Source organism: Gastrolobium bilobum, unplaced genomic scaffold (assembly GCF_033153095.1).
Source record: "Gastrolobium bilobum isolate Gb01-03AN ecotype WA unplaced genomic scaffold, APGP_CSIRO_Gbil_v1 utg9634, whole genome shotgun sequence".
In the NCBI taxonomy this organism is placed as follows: Eukaryota; Viridiplantae; Streptophyta; class Magnoliopsida; order Fabales; family Fabaceae; genus Gastrolobium; species Gastrolobium bilobum.
Window position 1 is genome coordinate 128903 of NW_026897818.1, and position 15441 is coordinate 144343.

The following is a 15441-nucleotide window of genomic DNA, read 5'->3' on the forward strand; positions in this document are numbered from 1 at the left end:
AAAATTCCGATTTTAATTATCATGTTCAAGATACACTTGGAAATGAATTTTTTCTTCTTCTTCTTACGAATAGGACAGAAGGAATATTTTTCAAAATAGCTTAATTTTGCCTAGGATCATGATTCTCAAGCAAATCCTTTACTTGGTCATTTAAAATTAGGGTGTCATTATACTAATCCTCTAAATATTTTTGTTGTCAAATTAATCTTTTAAAAGATCAATTGTCACCGCATCAAATTAATCTCTCAAAGAAAGAAAATAGTTACCAAAATCGTCCTTTTGTATAACAAATATGACGTTTCAGATATTCGTCTTTTAGTAATGGCTTTTTATTTCCTTTTCTTTTATAACAAAATAAAAATATAATAAAGGGTGTAATTCATTTGGTAATACAGGATAATAAATAAGGAGAGAACTTGTTTGATTTCCATCAAATACACAGGGGGCCTTTAACTATGATTAAGTCCAAACTAAGAATTAATCAATAACAAACTCAAAAAATTAAAGCTTACAGAGATATTCCAAAGAGTAAATTATTAAAAATGAAGGATGCAGTTGTTTCTGCACCAGAAGGTTCAGATTCTTTCTTTATGACAGGAAGTCAAATTACGTAAGGAGGAAAACTTCATAACAAATTGAGCTAGTCAGGTAGTGGTCGACTGGTTACATTTGGAATTCCTTTAAAAATTGCAATTTGCAAACTTATTATTTTATTAGAATTGAGTTACAAGCATCAGACAAAAAACAAAAACTAATTAGAACGATAAAATTCTCAGGTTAACGACAAGAAGCTTCGGTTCATACATCTTTTAAGCAAGGGAAAAGTGTGTATAATTTTAAAAGATATAAAATTGTGTGATTTTAAGTGAGAGAAAGAGATAGATAAAGAGGAGAGAGTGTGGACAGAAAAAATAAAGGTGTGAGTCTCACCTCTTTGTGAGAGTGAAAGGATATAAGTTGTGTCATTTAAAATGACAAACTATTTTTCCTTTTAAACAATTCTACAATTAAAATTGCAGAAGAAAGAACCACGTCTTTAGTTAGTACTTATTTTTATATGTTGGGCCTCTAATATGATTTTAAAGCATATTTACCATTATTGTTGTGAAAAATTAGTTTAAAAACTTAGAAATGTAAAAATAGTAGAAATGCAATGTAAAAATGTATTAAGACGTAAGTAAAAATGGATAAAAACACCGTATAGAAACGTAAAAACGGTAGAAACACAAGTTTTTATATTTTTTTTAAACTCAATTTTTTTTAAAAACCTTATTTTCCATTTTTTTTAAATTCAATTTTCTCTTTATGTGTTTTTGAACTTACGTCTTATATAGTTACGTGACTTATATCTTTTAAATATAAATTTATTTATTAATTTTTGAATAATAACTTATGTATTTTTTTTACATGCATGTATATACAATTTTATATTTTAATTAAGTAATAGAAATTTTACGTTTCATGTTTATTTTTCTGACACCCGCTTTCCATTTGCATGTAAAAACTCGATTTTGAATTGTTTACCACGTAATAGGGGAGACCTAATAAAAGTGCAAACGTGGAGAGTACTATGAACATACAATCACGTGGGAAAGCAAGTTATAGGAGCTAGTTGTTCGTTGATATCGAGATATCACGTTCCATGTCAAACCATATTCTGAAGAAATCGTGTGGAAAAATAAATGACGTAAATTTGTTAGCTTAGTATGATCATAAAAAAAATGCGAAATAGTGTCAAATACATCGTATATTAATTCTTGAAAAATATCATAATGCCAGAAATCCTGGATGTCATGGATTTTGAAATACAGCAGAATTTAAGGATTGGCACGGAAATTAAGCAATGAAATCTGTATTATTAGAAAGTCAACTCATTCTTAGCATGTGTATCTGTAACCAACTTGGGCATCGACAAATTAAATTAAAATACTAGGCTTGGGAATTTGTGGATTAAGATCAAAGTGAAACCTAGCTTGTAGTTACAAACATGTACTACATGTCAAAGGTTCTCTTCAAGTTGACTACATTTGCTGTTCATCGAAGCCACGACTGAGTCGCCCACAAGAGCCATGAAAGGACATAGTAACTGGGATCATTGACCTCGCCATCTCTGCCAGAAAGAAGTACTAGCTCCCTGTGAAGGAGGTGGTGTAAGAATACCAAGCATAGTTTCCTTCTCTCCTGGGGTCAATGGAACACCTCTAACAAGGTTCAAAGCCATGACATGAACATTAGTCTTTTGCTTATGCTTCTTGTAAACCCATACTCCAGCAGTTGCGCCTGCAACTAAGAGCTATTTGAAAGCACAAATATATAGAATCAGCACAAGTTTAAACTACACTAAAAGGGCAAATCTCAGTGCATAAGGCTCTGTAACTTGCGAGGGTAGAGATTACGGTCGATTGTACGCAGTCTTATCTTTACACTTTTGCAGAAAAACTGTTTTTCAAACTCAAATCCGTAACCTTCCGATCACAAGGAGCAACCTTACCATTACTCTAAGGCTCACACTCAAATTTAAACTACACCAAAAATAAATAAATTACGAATACAAGTGCTTTCAATCCTCCAGAAAACATTTACCGGTGATAACCACAAAGCTGCTGTCTGCATATCAAACTTAGGTGTATAAAGTACAGTCTCTCCAAAATCATTCTCAAGCTTTTTGTAGATCTCCTTGTCAGACTTTCCAGCCCGAATTTCATCACGAATTAACTGCAAAATAGTACCGAGTATTTAGGATTTACATAATAGCACAAAGGCTAACTTCCCACGACTGCTAGTAGGCTTGGTTGTTATTATTAATATTATTTTTTAAGAGAAATTCTGAGCAGAAATGGATGGAAAGCAGGCATGAAAAATGGGCAAGCAACTTCAAAATCTTAAAAAATATGCTTTACAAATATAAGAAAATCAGTTATTTCACACATCTGGAATTTCCCGGCAAACGTATCTTATTCTGTTTAATCTTTCCTAGCTTCCCTAAGACAGAAGTTCAGGTCAATAACAACAAAGGGAACAAAAGACAAAAAGCTTTGATAAGCCAATGAAGCTTTACAAACCATGTATCCAACTAAAACCACTAATAGGCATTAAGGGATGGGAAGAGGGGGAAGGGGGGATTTTTCTTTTATTCCTCCCTCCCGTGGTGTTGTAGGAAAGAAAATTGACAGCCATTCAAATGTCACAGAAAGCAACATAAGAATGAAAGAAGATAAATTATATCAGTCAGTAAATTAGAAAGTATACTGTATAACTCCACAAAGGTCGAAGCGTTAGGACAAGGGAAAGAAAATTAGTACGTAATATATCCAAATAACGCATGATATTTGATAACTCATACTAGATGACATTATATCACAAAAGGAATTAGGCTGTTAGATGTTATTTTATAAAGTTGCATACAGAAAACAATCTGAATATTTATAGTTCGTTTTTTTTTTTTTCATTTGAAATTGATATATATATATATATATATATATATATTTTGGTAGATAGAGATGTTTTTATTAATAATTATAAGAATATTACCTAATTTTAATTTTATTTCCTATTGTCAAGAATTTGCAAAGAAAATGGTGAAAACAATAAAATGTTGGATATAAAATGAAAACAAATTCGACTCAGTCCAGGAATTTCAGGTTCCCTATTCCTAAATATTTCAAGTTTAGAAACCATTAAAAGTTCCAAACATGAAGTCTGAAACCCAAAAAATTGTAAACTAAATCATGTTTTAGCTAGCAGTAAGGGACAACCATGATTAACAATTTAACATTCATATCAGTCAATTTATACAAAATAACTAACCTTTCCTTTTCATAAATCCATTCAGAAAGTAAAAAAAAAAAAAGTGCATATACCCTCCTGAGGAGAATGGCAATGTCTGCTTGAGAATCTTCAATGGATTGACTCCCACACTCCGTGCACCTCACATTGTGACTGATGTTTCTTGCCCGAACATCTACTATCTGGGACTTTTTCGCTGCCTCTGCATCCTCCGCACTAGCCATTCAAAGCTACCCAAACAAACTAATATTAAACATCAAACAAATAAATAAAGCTAGTGAGTTCAAAGAGATAATTATAACGGAAGTTTTCTTTCAGCTACACATTCCATCAAACACCTGCAAGGCAATGATTAAACGAATCACGATGCTTTTACTTTTAATACCCACCCAAAGATAATGAATGTGAAAAATCATGAACAATTAACACCAATGGTCTAGACTATAACTAAAGCGACAAGGCTTCATTCATTCATTGTGTCGAACACCTGGGAAGCAAGAAGTTGCAGTAGTAAAGAAAACATTTATTCCGATTTAAAAATAAAATATACATATAAATTATAATAAAAGAAGAATTTTTAGGGTGAACTTAAAATTTGGATTCATATAAATATGAAATAGAAACTCACAGAAGAAAATGATGAAGAAGCTCTGCTCTGTTATGATCCTTCTTCTTCTTCTTCGTCGGGTCAGATTCTGCAGTGTCGCTACTAACAAAAAATCGGGGAATCAATTTGGGTTCGGTCACATTGGCCCAAGCCCGACCCATCAATTGGATCCATATTATACAAAACAATCATAAGTTTAAAAGATAAAATTTAAAAAAACTATTATATTTTGGCACAGATAATTTTAGAAAAAAAGAAAAGAAAAGAGATGATAAATTTTTATTTGAAGAAAATACTTTTTTCATTTTTTATAATAAAATAAGTAAAATGATAAATCATTATGATGTCTTTTTTTGATTATATACATATATAAATAAAATTCGTGAGTCCCACCGGTTTTTTAATAAAAAGAAAAGGAGAAAAGATTTGGTACAGGGTTTGATGAGTCTGCGAGAATGATTTGACTTGTTCCCGTCACGAAGCTTAAATCTCATATATATATATATATATATATATATATATATATATATAATTCTCTTAATTTAAAATTGATTCTTTTTTCTTTTTATTTCCTCCAAATTCTTCGTCAAAACATACCTAAGTTATTTTTCTTTGGGTCAGATATAGTTGGTTCGAGAAATTATTCATTTGAACATACCTTAAGGTAGTGTTTGGTTGAAGGTTTATTTTGGGATTAATGGGAAAGTGTAAGTGGATATTGAAAAATACCACGTTTGGTTCAGGTTTTTTCAAAAAATACTAGGCAAAGAGGATAGATGGAAAAATGACTTTTGTGTTTATTTTTGGATGAAATTCACTGTTACAGAATACCACTTGAGATGTGGTATTTTGAGATAACTGGGGAAGTGAAAAAACAGGTGCAAAGTTTCTCCCGAACATAGATTTTGCATATTTAAATAAATTTCTCCGGTAATATTTCGATCAACCAAACAACTTTTTGTATATTTTCCTACCAAACTCACTTTCCAACCATTTCCCTATCAATCACATTTCCCTAGTAAAAAAAAATTTCTCCCGGACCAAACATTACCTAAAGGAATATATTTTTTTGTCACATATATTTGATTTGGAAAAGCGACATATACCTACAAAGAATTTTACCAGTTAAATTAGCTAACACTTTCTGTTAAAAGGAATGATTTTCTAACCTGATAAAAAAATTTAAAATATATTTATCGTTGCAATATATAAAGTGAATTTTGTGTTTATTTACAAATAAAAAGAAATTTGTGTTTATTTGAAAAAGAAATTGACTAGACCAAACCGAATCAAACTGATTAAGAAAATTTGATTTTACTTCAATTTTTTAATTAAGTGTAAACGCATCTTGGTCTTTACTAGAAGAAATTCAACGAGTATGATTGATTCACTTCTATCATATAATATGAAGGCAAAGCTCTGATATCAATTTTATAGTTAGCAATTACAATTTCCCATAAAGTATCAATGGCCACATAATGTGCTCACCAATCTTACGTAAAAAGGAAAACTCTCAAATTTACAAATGCCTTTTAGTGAGCACTCAATGAAAGACTCCAACTCTAGCATGGGATGATAACAAAAAAGAAAAAGAAAAAAAGGCTCCTAAAACTGGACCACAGATGCAGAATGCAGAAACTTTCCTGCAAATCAGTAAGATAAAGAAATAAGGGTGGATTAATATAGCCACAATAACAACAAAGAATCTTTGAATTATATATTTTATTTGGCTATTATTTTGAGAGTACAATTGCTCAGGATTAATCAAAAGGAGTAGTGACAAAATTCATCCAGAAATAATTGATGCTAGAAACTTTTGAGACCCATATTTATTATTAACTTCAAGACCACAGAACAAGAATCCAAAGGAAAATTCATTTATTCTTTTCTTTTTTGTGAACTGTTGCATTTAGCACAAGGAATTTCTGCTTATACCATTAGAAGAATTCACTTTATAACTTAAATTTTCTAAGCAAATTGAAAATTCTATGTGAAAGAAGCTTTTTCTTTTCTTTTTTCACCAAAAAGGTTTTGCACAACTGATTCAACAAATGAAAATATGCCAATACCTCATCCATATGATATGGCCTCTTTAGTTCTCATTTAGGTTGCTTCTTGTGCAAGAAGTGCAATCTCAATTTCCTGAAGTGACTTCCCTTTTGTTTCCAGAACATATTTATTCACAAAAATCACAGCCAACAGACAAAATGAACCAAAAGTAGTATACACGAGTTGTGGCCCAATTTGCTCCAGCAAGCGCAAAAATAATAGACCAACAAAGAAGTTTATCACCTGTAATAGAAATGTTTACAATCTCAGAGAACTTGAAAAAAATTGAGAAGGAAATGGGTTGGGGATAAAAAAAGCCAAACTAAGTGACATGTATATTTTAATGCACCATGGAAGTAATAAGTCAACAGAAATCAACATAAGTCACCAAGACTGATTATTAGAATACTATTGATTATTCACCAGGGTTATCAAGATTTCTCTATTCAGTAACTTTCTCAACATTCATACTCTGCTACCATGTCAAGTTACCAATTATCTATTACATAAAACTGACAGGCATAAAAGGAAGGACCTTGCTAGAATATAAATGAACATATCACTCAAATATTTCAGCAGAATTTAGTTTTGAAACTCGAACATCATAAAAATTTTACCAGCAATATCTGAGATAAAAATTAGGTAAAAGACTACAATAAGAACAAACATTTTAATGGATTTCAAGTTCATAAGAATGCCCTGAATTAATTACTTCAGATGAAGTAATTAAATGAATGCATGCAGAAGACAATTACCCAATGCACAGCCAAGCAAATTGCCATTGCCTTGGCTCTGATCTTGCTAGGTAGTATTTCGGACATGAGGAGACAAGGAACTGGACCAGCACCGAGAGCAAATGACATCACAAATCTGCATTGTTCACTTCAAATTTAGCAACACATATCATGAAACTTGATCTCTCAAGTTTGTAGAGATCTTTTTAGTAATTTGGCAGTGCAAAAGAAGGAATCAAGGTATTTTGGATTCATAAGCACTGTGAACAACAGTCTATGTAGCAGTCCATTTCAGAATAAACAATGAAATGCACATATTTTTGAAATATTAATGAACATTCATAAAGCCGCATTAGATTTTTTGCCCGGTGATTGTGCAGCTAGAATGAGATTGAAAAAAAATCTATATTAACCACTTGCTAATACATACATTTACTGGTGCATCTGATGCAACAACAAATTAAGGATGCAATTTCTGAAAACCATCATTGCTAACGTAGTCCTTTCTCCCCACTCCTACCCATTTTCCATATAATAATTCCAATTTTCTGTCTTTTGTTCCCCCCTCCCCCCAAACCACCCTCAAAATAAAAATAAAAATAAAAATGCAAGTCGAAGCTTTCTGATCACTTACAGCAACATGCCACCAACAGATAGGTACATCGCTACAAATCCTGATGCAAAAGAACTTGCAGCAATGACTTGAACACCCATTGCTACAGCCTAAACAAGAAAAATCAGTAAACGTCAGATAATATAAATCTCATAACCTAACTTATGAAATTTAGTAGAAAATGTAATAATTGGAAAGAAAACAAATTCTTGAACAGCATCATAGGAAAATTCGTACAATTAAATGGCTTCCTAAGGTAGCAAATCGCCTAAGTAAAGTCACACTCTTGGCGAGCTTGCTAAAAGTGAAAATAAGCAAGTGGATTATGAAGTGGGGGAAAATGGCAATGTATTGAGCATAATAAGTTTGGGTAGATTCCCATTTTTCACTGAAGATTACAGGAGATTCTGGTTAAAAAATCTAGCCTTAATCCAGTTAATTGTTATTCGTACTAATTTTAGGAGTTTATTTCTCCTGATTAGTATACTGTAAATTAGATAGGATTGTTTGTCATTCTTTTACTAGCTATGTCAATATAGAATCAATCCAAATTTTGTGGTAACAGATTTTGGTCCTAAAATCATGGATGGAGATACTCTCCTCTTGTATATATTTTGTCATTCTATTGCAGTACTAGATAGAGAATTTCATTCTCTGATCCTTTACCTTCCAATTGCCTACCAAGCACACCCTAGCTAAATGCCCCAAGACTGTATTCGAAAAACTAAGCATGCTTGCTTGACTTGGCCAAAAATTTAAGCAATCTCACCACATAAGATTATAAGTAGCTTTTATTCAAGCCCAAGGAGGGACGTTTGGAACTTAGTAATTTGGTGTCTAAAAACATTGCTTTGGAGCTAAATGGTTATGTCGGCTTCCTAATTCCTCTGGAAATCCATTTAGAGTAGATGAATAAAAAAACAATTATTGACTTGTAGACAATTACAGTGAGGTTTGAACTTTTACAACAAAATCTAATGAAAATTTATGCAAGTAATATTCAAGTTTGGAAAAGATTAATTCAGCGAAGTTATGATTTTCACTTTTCTTTCTTATTGTTAAGAACCACTTCAACCCAAAACCTTAAGGCATTGGGTGATGGTCTTTTTAATGCCTTTATATTATATTCTCTTACACACCCCCTCACGCAAGAGCCCTTTGGGCTTGAAGCGTGGATATGGCACAAGCCCATTATTGGTCTGCCTTTTGCTGCGCAAGCCCATTTTTTGGTCTGCCTTGTGCTTTTCTTAATTCCACCTGAAAGTGGGGGGCGGTGAGGATCGAACTCGTGACCTCATAGTCACTGAAGCTCTGATACCATGTTAAGAACCACTTCAACCCAAAACCTTAAGGCATTGGGTGATGGTCTTTTTAATGCTTTTATATTATATTCTCTTACACTTACCATGCCAAAAAAGCTACCCAGGAGAAGCACTTTCCTTCCAAGTTTATCCATTAGAATCATTGCAACAATTGACCCTGAAATGGCATACACAACAAAGGTTGAGAGAGATATATAGCAATTACAAAGAAAAACAAATGCAAAAACAAAGGAGTTAAGCCAGCAGTTACCCAATAAATTGCAAATTCCTACACATGTGTTTGCAAGATCAGATGGTACACCAAAACTTTCAAAGACAGCTGAGGAGAAATAGAAAACAGCATTTATGCCAGATAGCTGCTGCAAAGAAAAAAGCGTAGATCCAATGAACATCACTGCAAAAAGCATTTAGTGATTTAGCGACAGCCAACACGACACAACTATATACTGTTGCAAAACAAACAACTTTTACAAATTATGGAATGATTAAGCAATCATCTAGAGGATTGAAAAGATAAACAAACATTATTAAAGTACCTCTAGAATGGCAGCCATATAGTAACTCCGAGAGTTTTATTGTATCAGACTCATCACCTCTGTCAGACTTTGACAATTCAGTCATTGCAGGTTTCACATGTACTCCTCCCAAGAGCTTCTCAAGCTCAGTTTCAGCTTCAATGGTTCTTCCTCTCTGAACAAAGTCAAAGAAATATAAGTGCTTGTGTAGACAAATAACCTTAATTAAAAAAAGGAAATAAATACGGTTAGGAAGTATGGTATATTCTTCTCACAAAATAAATTATAAAACAAGTATTAAATAGGTTAAAAATAGACATCAGGAAGGATGTACTTAATTGTTATTTAACAAGGGACTTAATTATTGTGAGAGGACAACTCAGAAATCTAGAAAAGAGGCATCATTCATAATGGGAACAGAGTCTCCTTTTTCTCACTAAGCAAAAGAAACAACACGGTCAAACACAAGTCACCTAGCATTAGAGCCTTCGAATAGCACCATATCAGCATAATATTGACGGGATATTGAAGAAACAGCACTTAAAACCGCTCTTTAGAATCAAGTTAAACAAAAAATAAAAGCAAAATAAAAGAGGGATCTTAGCACATGTAGGTTCTATTACCTATCTCTCTCTTACTAATCCATCTATCTATCCGAGCATCAAACTTTATATATCATAACAATGATCAAGTTCACACTTAAATATCTATAAGCCATGAGCAGGATCAACATTTTTATAGTTCTTCATTCCACTCAATCAATTAGCCACCAACAAAGGATCCAAAATAGCCAAAAGTTAACCAACTTTAGTTAGTACTTGGAAGTTGTTGATAATTTACATGGAGAGTAGATAACCTTGAAAAGCCAATGAGGACTCTCTGCACAGACTTCCATGAAAAGGGCAAGTACTGTAGCAGGAATGACAGATACCCAGAAACAAATCCGCCACCTGAGCACATAATTTCCACATAAACTTCTACCTTTTAAAAAATACAGCTGGAAAAAAGTGACTGTAATTGGACACATGTTCATGAATTTCACCAAGCTTATTTATCATTCCGTACCAACCCACTATTTGCTTGGCTGGAATTCCAATAAAGAGAGCACCCATGAGTCCAAGACATGTTGCAATCTGAGTTAAGCCCCCAAAAGTACCCCGTACAGCTGGAGGTGAGACCTATAAATGCAAGTGGATTTTGTAAGTGTTCAAGGTAATTGAAAAGATCTTTATTGAAATATACTGTGATCTCATACTGTAGAGAAAACAATATTGATGATATTATCTAATATACCTCAGCGACATAAAGAGCTGCAACAGGTGGGCCAAGTCCCATTCCAGTACCAACAAATAACCTTCCCAAAAGCATGCCCCATAGGGTTTTCGCTGTTGCACTGCAAAAGTTGTGAATAATAAGTTTATAGCTTTATCTGTTGTTTTATCATTGTGATTCTTTTCCTTCTTTCTTGTTCTCCCTCCTTTCTTTTTCTTAGATTATCTTCTGTTTTATATAGAAAACATCTTGGAATAGGATGACATTATTTTGAAAAAAAAATAGTAAAATAAATATAAAAAAGAAAGCATGAGAAAGGGGCTCTCCATTGTTTTATCATGATGATTATTAGAGCTGTAAAGTGATTTCTTCCTGATTTGTTCTGATTTCTATTTACAAATTATGTCTACCAAAAGTAACTTGAAAAAAACCAAATAATGGTAGCTCAGTTGGTGCTAGGGAACTGAGCAGGTGGGGGGTGAGAATATATGTTCAATCCTTCCTAGTATCGTCTTTGGGAGGAGTTTAAAGCCTTAATCTCGGGACCCACCCCGAATCGAATTAGTCGGGAAGCGATGAACCGATTGGAATATCTCCAAAAAAGTAACTTGAAAAAGAAAATTCAAATTGAAGACATACAATAGGAAACCTCATCTTGAACATAAAGTCAGAGATTGTTGAATGGATTTCGATGCTTCAACTAAACACACAAGGGATAGATAAATAACTGGATTCAAGTAAATTTCTTCATTGATCATAAAAGAGAGATGATAACACCATTTTCTCACTGAAGAAACAAGGCTTACTAAATTTGTTCACATTTTCCAATTCCCACATTAGAAGGAACTAGGAAGTTCAAACTCCAAAACATTAAACACGTTAGAAGAAAATTAACCTCCTCTGAAATAGGAACATACTATACTTTGAGCATATAAATTATCAGTAAACAGCATAGCTTTTGTACTTTCTGTAAAGAAATAAAATGCAAGTTTTATTCCATAAGAATGCAAGGAGATACAAATAATGAAAGATAGAAATTAACTCGCCACTTATGCAGCTGATACCTCATTCCTGCCCCAATGATCATAGGCAAAGCACACAACTGGAAACTTCTTCTACGCCCAATCCCATCTGCAATCCACCCACTGAATAAAGATCCAACAAAAGCCCCTCCTAAACACATACTTACTACAAGACCTGCATTAACATAAAAATAAAAGAAAGCCGATAAATATTTAGAAGTAAAAGATGATGAAGAGATTAATGTTAATCAGAAAAAAATAAGATAAAGTATGTACCAAATTTTTTTTTTTTTAAGATAATGTACCTTCAGCCATTGTATTCCCACTAAAGCCGAGATCTATAGAAATGCTCTCTAAGGTTTCATTAACTACTCTGCATTGCCAATAGCAATAAGCAAATAGATAATTTCAATCATACACAAGAAGAACGAAGGTGGGTCAAGCTTTAGTGTAGAAGAACATACCCAATATGGTAGCCATACAAGAATGAAGAAAGAGAAGCCACTATTACATGCGGCAAAGTGCGCCGCCAACCAGGTTTGACATTTGGTACACGCACTGAAGCTATGAGGAATGAAATGCTGTATTTAGTGATATCATTATAAAGTAGAAACCAATTTCTCCAAAATAGGTTATAAAAAAGTTAAAAAGAAATGGAAAAATTGTTAGAGAATAATATAAACCATTAGAAATGTCTTTACCCAACATTTTAAGGTTTTGGGTTAAAGTGGTTTTTTACATGAGCTTGAGTGACTACAAAGTCACAAGTTCGATCCTCACCGCTCCCCCACTTTAAAGTGGAATTAAATTAAAAAAAAGCACAAAAAGGTAACCAAACTTAAACCAGTACCAGTACACTCGGAACTTCTAAATGAACAACTGAACATAACCAACCATAAACCCTATTTAAGTGGGGGCGGTGAGGATCGAACACGGGGTAACTGAAGCTCTGATACCATGTAAAGAACCACTTCAACCTAAAACCTTAAGGTGATAGGTGAGGGCCTTTTTAATGGTTTAATTATTCTCTAACACACCCCCTCACGCAAGAGCCCTTTGGCTTGAAGCGTGGATATTGCACAGGCCCAATTTTTGGTTTACCTTTTGTGCTTTTATTTTAATTCCACCAGAAAGTGGGGGGCGTGAAGATCGATCTCGTGACCTTATGGTCACTTAAGCTCTGATACCATGTAAAGAACCATTTCAACCCAAAACTTTAAGGTGATGGGTGAAGGCATTTTTAATGGTTTATATTATTATGTTAGGGACCCATTTGCAAGGTATGGGACTTGGAGTCCCACATTGGTTGTATGGGCAACTGATGTGGAGTTTGTAAGGCCTTGGGCACTCCCACCCTTTGAGCTAGCTTTTGGGGTGGTGCATCCCAAGGTTCTTATCAAATGACTAAACCACACTTCTCCATCATTTTCTCTCCCATCAGAAAGAAAAGTAAGAATTTCAAACTACATAAAGCAGATGAAACAGAAGCTCATTGTTGGTTGACTTGTTAACCTTCTTAAGTATGTTTGCATGCACAATTTTCTAAAAATCTCAAACCAAATTTCGCAAGCTCATAAAAGCAATGGATTGTCTAAATATGTACTCAATTTCTAAGCATATATTACAGATACCACCCCCCACACAAAAAAAAAAGGGTATTCATCAGCAAGAAGTTCAGGAAACACACATGTAAACATATACGATTATGCAATGAAGATACTATAGTCTGAATTGCTTTGTAGTATAATCCGTTTTAAAGTAGCCGTTTCCATTATTTTTCCCCAAGAGTTCTGTCTCGGATGTTATATTCAACTCCATAGCATATTGGATACCTTTAATAACTCGTGGGATCACTCAAATATAAAATCAATAAACCCATAATTTTTAAATAATTAAATGCAACTAGTTAGTTTAAACTTAATAAAAAAAAAACAATAAAGAAAAAACAAAAGCACATACTTAAAGAAGACAGCAAAAACAGTAAGGTACCTGAATTTTCATCTTTATCATGCACATATATGTATTCCCTGGATGCTACTCGCTGTCGTCCCCGCATGGCGAAACGTTAAAAACCTTCTCCAAACCTCGCAAAGGAGTACCTTTACACAATCTTCTGCATCATCAGAACAATAAACATCAATCATAGAACTCATCAGTTGCAGCACATGACAACATCAAGTATAACAAGAGACCAATCTCAACAACAAAAGTTGCATACTTTTTCTCAGATCTGACAACCCCAGAACTTCATTTTATATTACAAAAAAGCACTTTTAAGATGGATTTTCCATGAACATCGTTATTCCCATGCAATGCGGGGAAAGTGAAATCTCACCATCATTTTGTTTAGTTCAAAAGGGATTGAAAAGAGAAATCACAGAAATCAAGAAAGTTGAAAACCCAAATGCAATCACATACTACACAGAAAAAGAGAGAGAGAGAGAGATTTGAAAGGTGGTACCTTGTTGTTGTTGTTCTCTGATGAAGATTTTGGAGTGGCGCTTGAAATGCAGAGAGAGAGAGAGAGAGAGATAGAGAGAGATGCAATTGAATCAGAAAAGGAGAGTGAACTGTTGTTATGGAAGTTGGAGACGAAGGCACGTGTCAGTATGTGACGCAGTCTTGGCCAATACAATAACAAAAGCTACCATAGATTTCGCATACGTATAATAATACTTGTAAATAAATCATATGTATAATACTATAATACTATTTGTGAAGAGTTTAAGATTAAGTCTTTAATTTTTTTTTAAAGATAATATTGAAGCTGATCAAATAAGTATGGTCTGATATGGTATATGTGTATTTGGACATGTGGCAGCTCCTACTTCTATGGTTGAAAATTTGGCTGAGATTTGCATTTGCTTGCACGTGAATCTTCAATGGGAGTTGATTTGCATCAGAAGAATAATGTATACTCTACTCCTCAATATTTGAACTTTAGCTGATTCTATCAATCATGCACAGGAAACTAATTATGTTTCTTTTCTATTATTATGTGACAATATAATGTTCTTAAGAAGAAGAAGAAAAATTAAATAAAAGTATTGTAGATGAGAGAGTTAATAGCCAAATTCATGATTTATTCACTGTTTGACAATGTAATAAATGATGATTATTATTATTACTATCTATTTTTGCACCAGCCAAATTCATGACACGTGCATTGTTAACACTGAACTCATTTTAATGTTCTCCTTTTGATTTTAATGTTTTTACTACACTATGTTTCTTGGTTTTCAATTAGTACATTCAACAATCATCTGTTTATAGTATGTTCTATAACTATTTGTTTCTCTTGCATAGAGTTTTCTCGAGTTGCACAAAGCTTAATGCCGAATAGTCCTGTCCTATATACTTTAATGCACAAATTCTGCTACCAGATAGTGTAACAGACCTTGAGATTTTTCTGTGTCATGTAGTTCCTTTCCCTGTATCTGGGGTAGAGTTATCTGCAACAAAAATGCAGGGCTATTGATATAAATAATAACAAAACGGGGGAATTGGTGCAATAAGAAACA

The 15441-nt window shown here is 33.3% G+C and overlaps 2 protein-coding genes across 7 annotated transcripts; both read right to left on the minus strand.

The window, feature by feature from the left end:
• Nucleotides 1–1791: 1791 nt before the first annotated feature.
• LOC133310587 (cytochrome c-type biogenesis CcmH-like mitochondrial protein) lies at nt 1792–4523 on the minus strand. Of its 5 annotated transcripts, none has more exons than XM_061511542.1 (5): nt 4415–4481; nt 4176–4273; nt 3861–4016; nt 2584–2715; nt 1792–2293 (listed from the first exon to the last, which is right to left on the minus strand). In XM_061511542.1, the coding sequence occupies exons 3-5, from the start codon at nt 4008–4010 to the stop codon at nt 2093–2095; spliced, it is 483 nt and encodes a 160-aa protein (XP_061367526.1). In that variant the 5' UTR covers nt 4011–4016; nt 4176–4273; nt 4415–4481; the 3' UTR covers nt 1792–2092. The 5 variants fall into 5 exon arrangements, with proteins under 5 accessions (XP_061367526.1, XP_061367529.1, XP_061367530.1 ...); XM_061511545.1 differs by having other exon boundaries at nt 3861–4029; XM_061511546.1 differs by lacking the exon at nt 4176–4273 and having other exon boundaries at nt 3861–4029; nt 4415–4479.
• Nucleotides 4524–5861: 1338 nt separating this feature from the next.
• On the minus strand, nt 5862–14029 carry LOC133310580 (probable plastidic glucose transporter 3). 2 transcript variants are annotated; one of them, XM_061511532.1, is made up of 14 exons: nt 13910–14029; nt 12385–12484; nt 12226–12293; nt 11963–12095; nt 10920–11019; nt 10692–10804; nt 10483–10576; nt 9648–9801; nt 9362–9505; nt 9195–9268; nt 7811–7899; nt 7198–7312; nt 6463–6685; nt 5862–6036 (listed from the first exon to the last, which is right to left on the minus strand). In XM_061511532.1, the coding sequence occupies exons 1-13, from the start codon at nt 13974–13976 to the stop codon at nt 6497–6499; spliced, it is 1440 nt and encodes a 479-aa protein (XP_061367516.1). In that variant the 5' UTR covers nt 13977–14029; the 3' UTR covers nt 5862–6036; nt 6463–6496. The 2 variants fall into 2 exon arrangements, with proteins under 2 accessions (XP_061367516.1, XP_061367517.1); XM_061511533.1 differs by lacking the exons at nt 12385–12484; nt 13910–14029 and having other exon boundaries at nt 12197–12257.
• Between the last annotated feature and the right edge of the window lie 1412 nt (nt 14030–15441).

Excerpts from the sequence above, each read along its gene's own strand:
- LOC133310587 (XM_061511542.1), bottom strand. The coding sequence starts at position 4,010 with ATGGCTAGTGCGGAGGATGCAGAGGCAGCGAAAAAGTCCCAGATAGTA. Across the intron at positions 2,716-3,860 it reads TTGCCATTCTCCTCAGGAGG|TTAATTCGTGATGAAATTCG; the intron begins GTATATGCACTT and ends ACTATTTTGCAG. Across the intron at positions 2,294-2,583 it reads CAGCTTTGTGGTTATCACCG|CTCTTAGTTGCAGGCGCAAC; the intron begins GTAAATGTTTTC and ends GCTTTCAAATAG.
- LOC133310580 (XM_061511532.1), bottom strand. The coding sequence starts at position 13,976 with ATGCGGGGACGACAGCGAGTAGCATCCAGGGAATACATATATGTGCAT. Across the intron at positions 11,020-11,962 it reads ATCATTGGGGCAGGAATGAG|TGCAACAGCGAAAACCCTAT; the intron begins GTATCAGCTGCA and ends CAACTTTTGCAG. Across the intron at positions 7,313-7,810 it reads TCTGTTGGTGGCATGTTGCT|ATTTGTGATGTCATTTGCTC; the intron begins GTAAGTGATCAG and ends TGAACAATGCAG.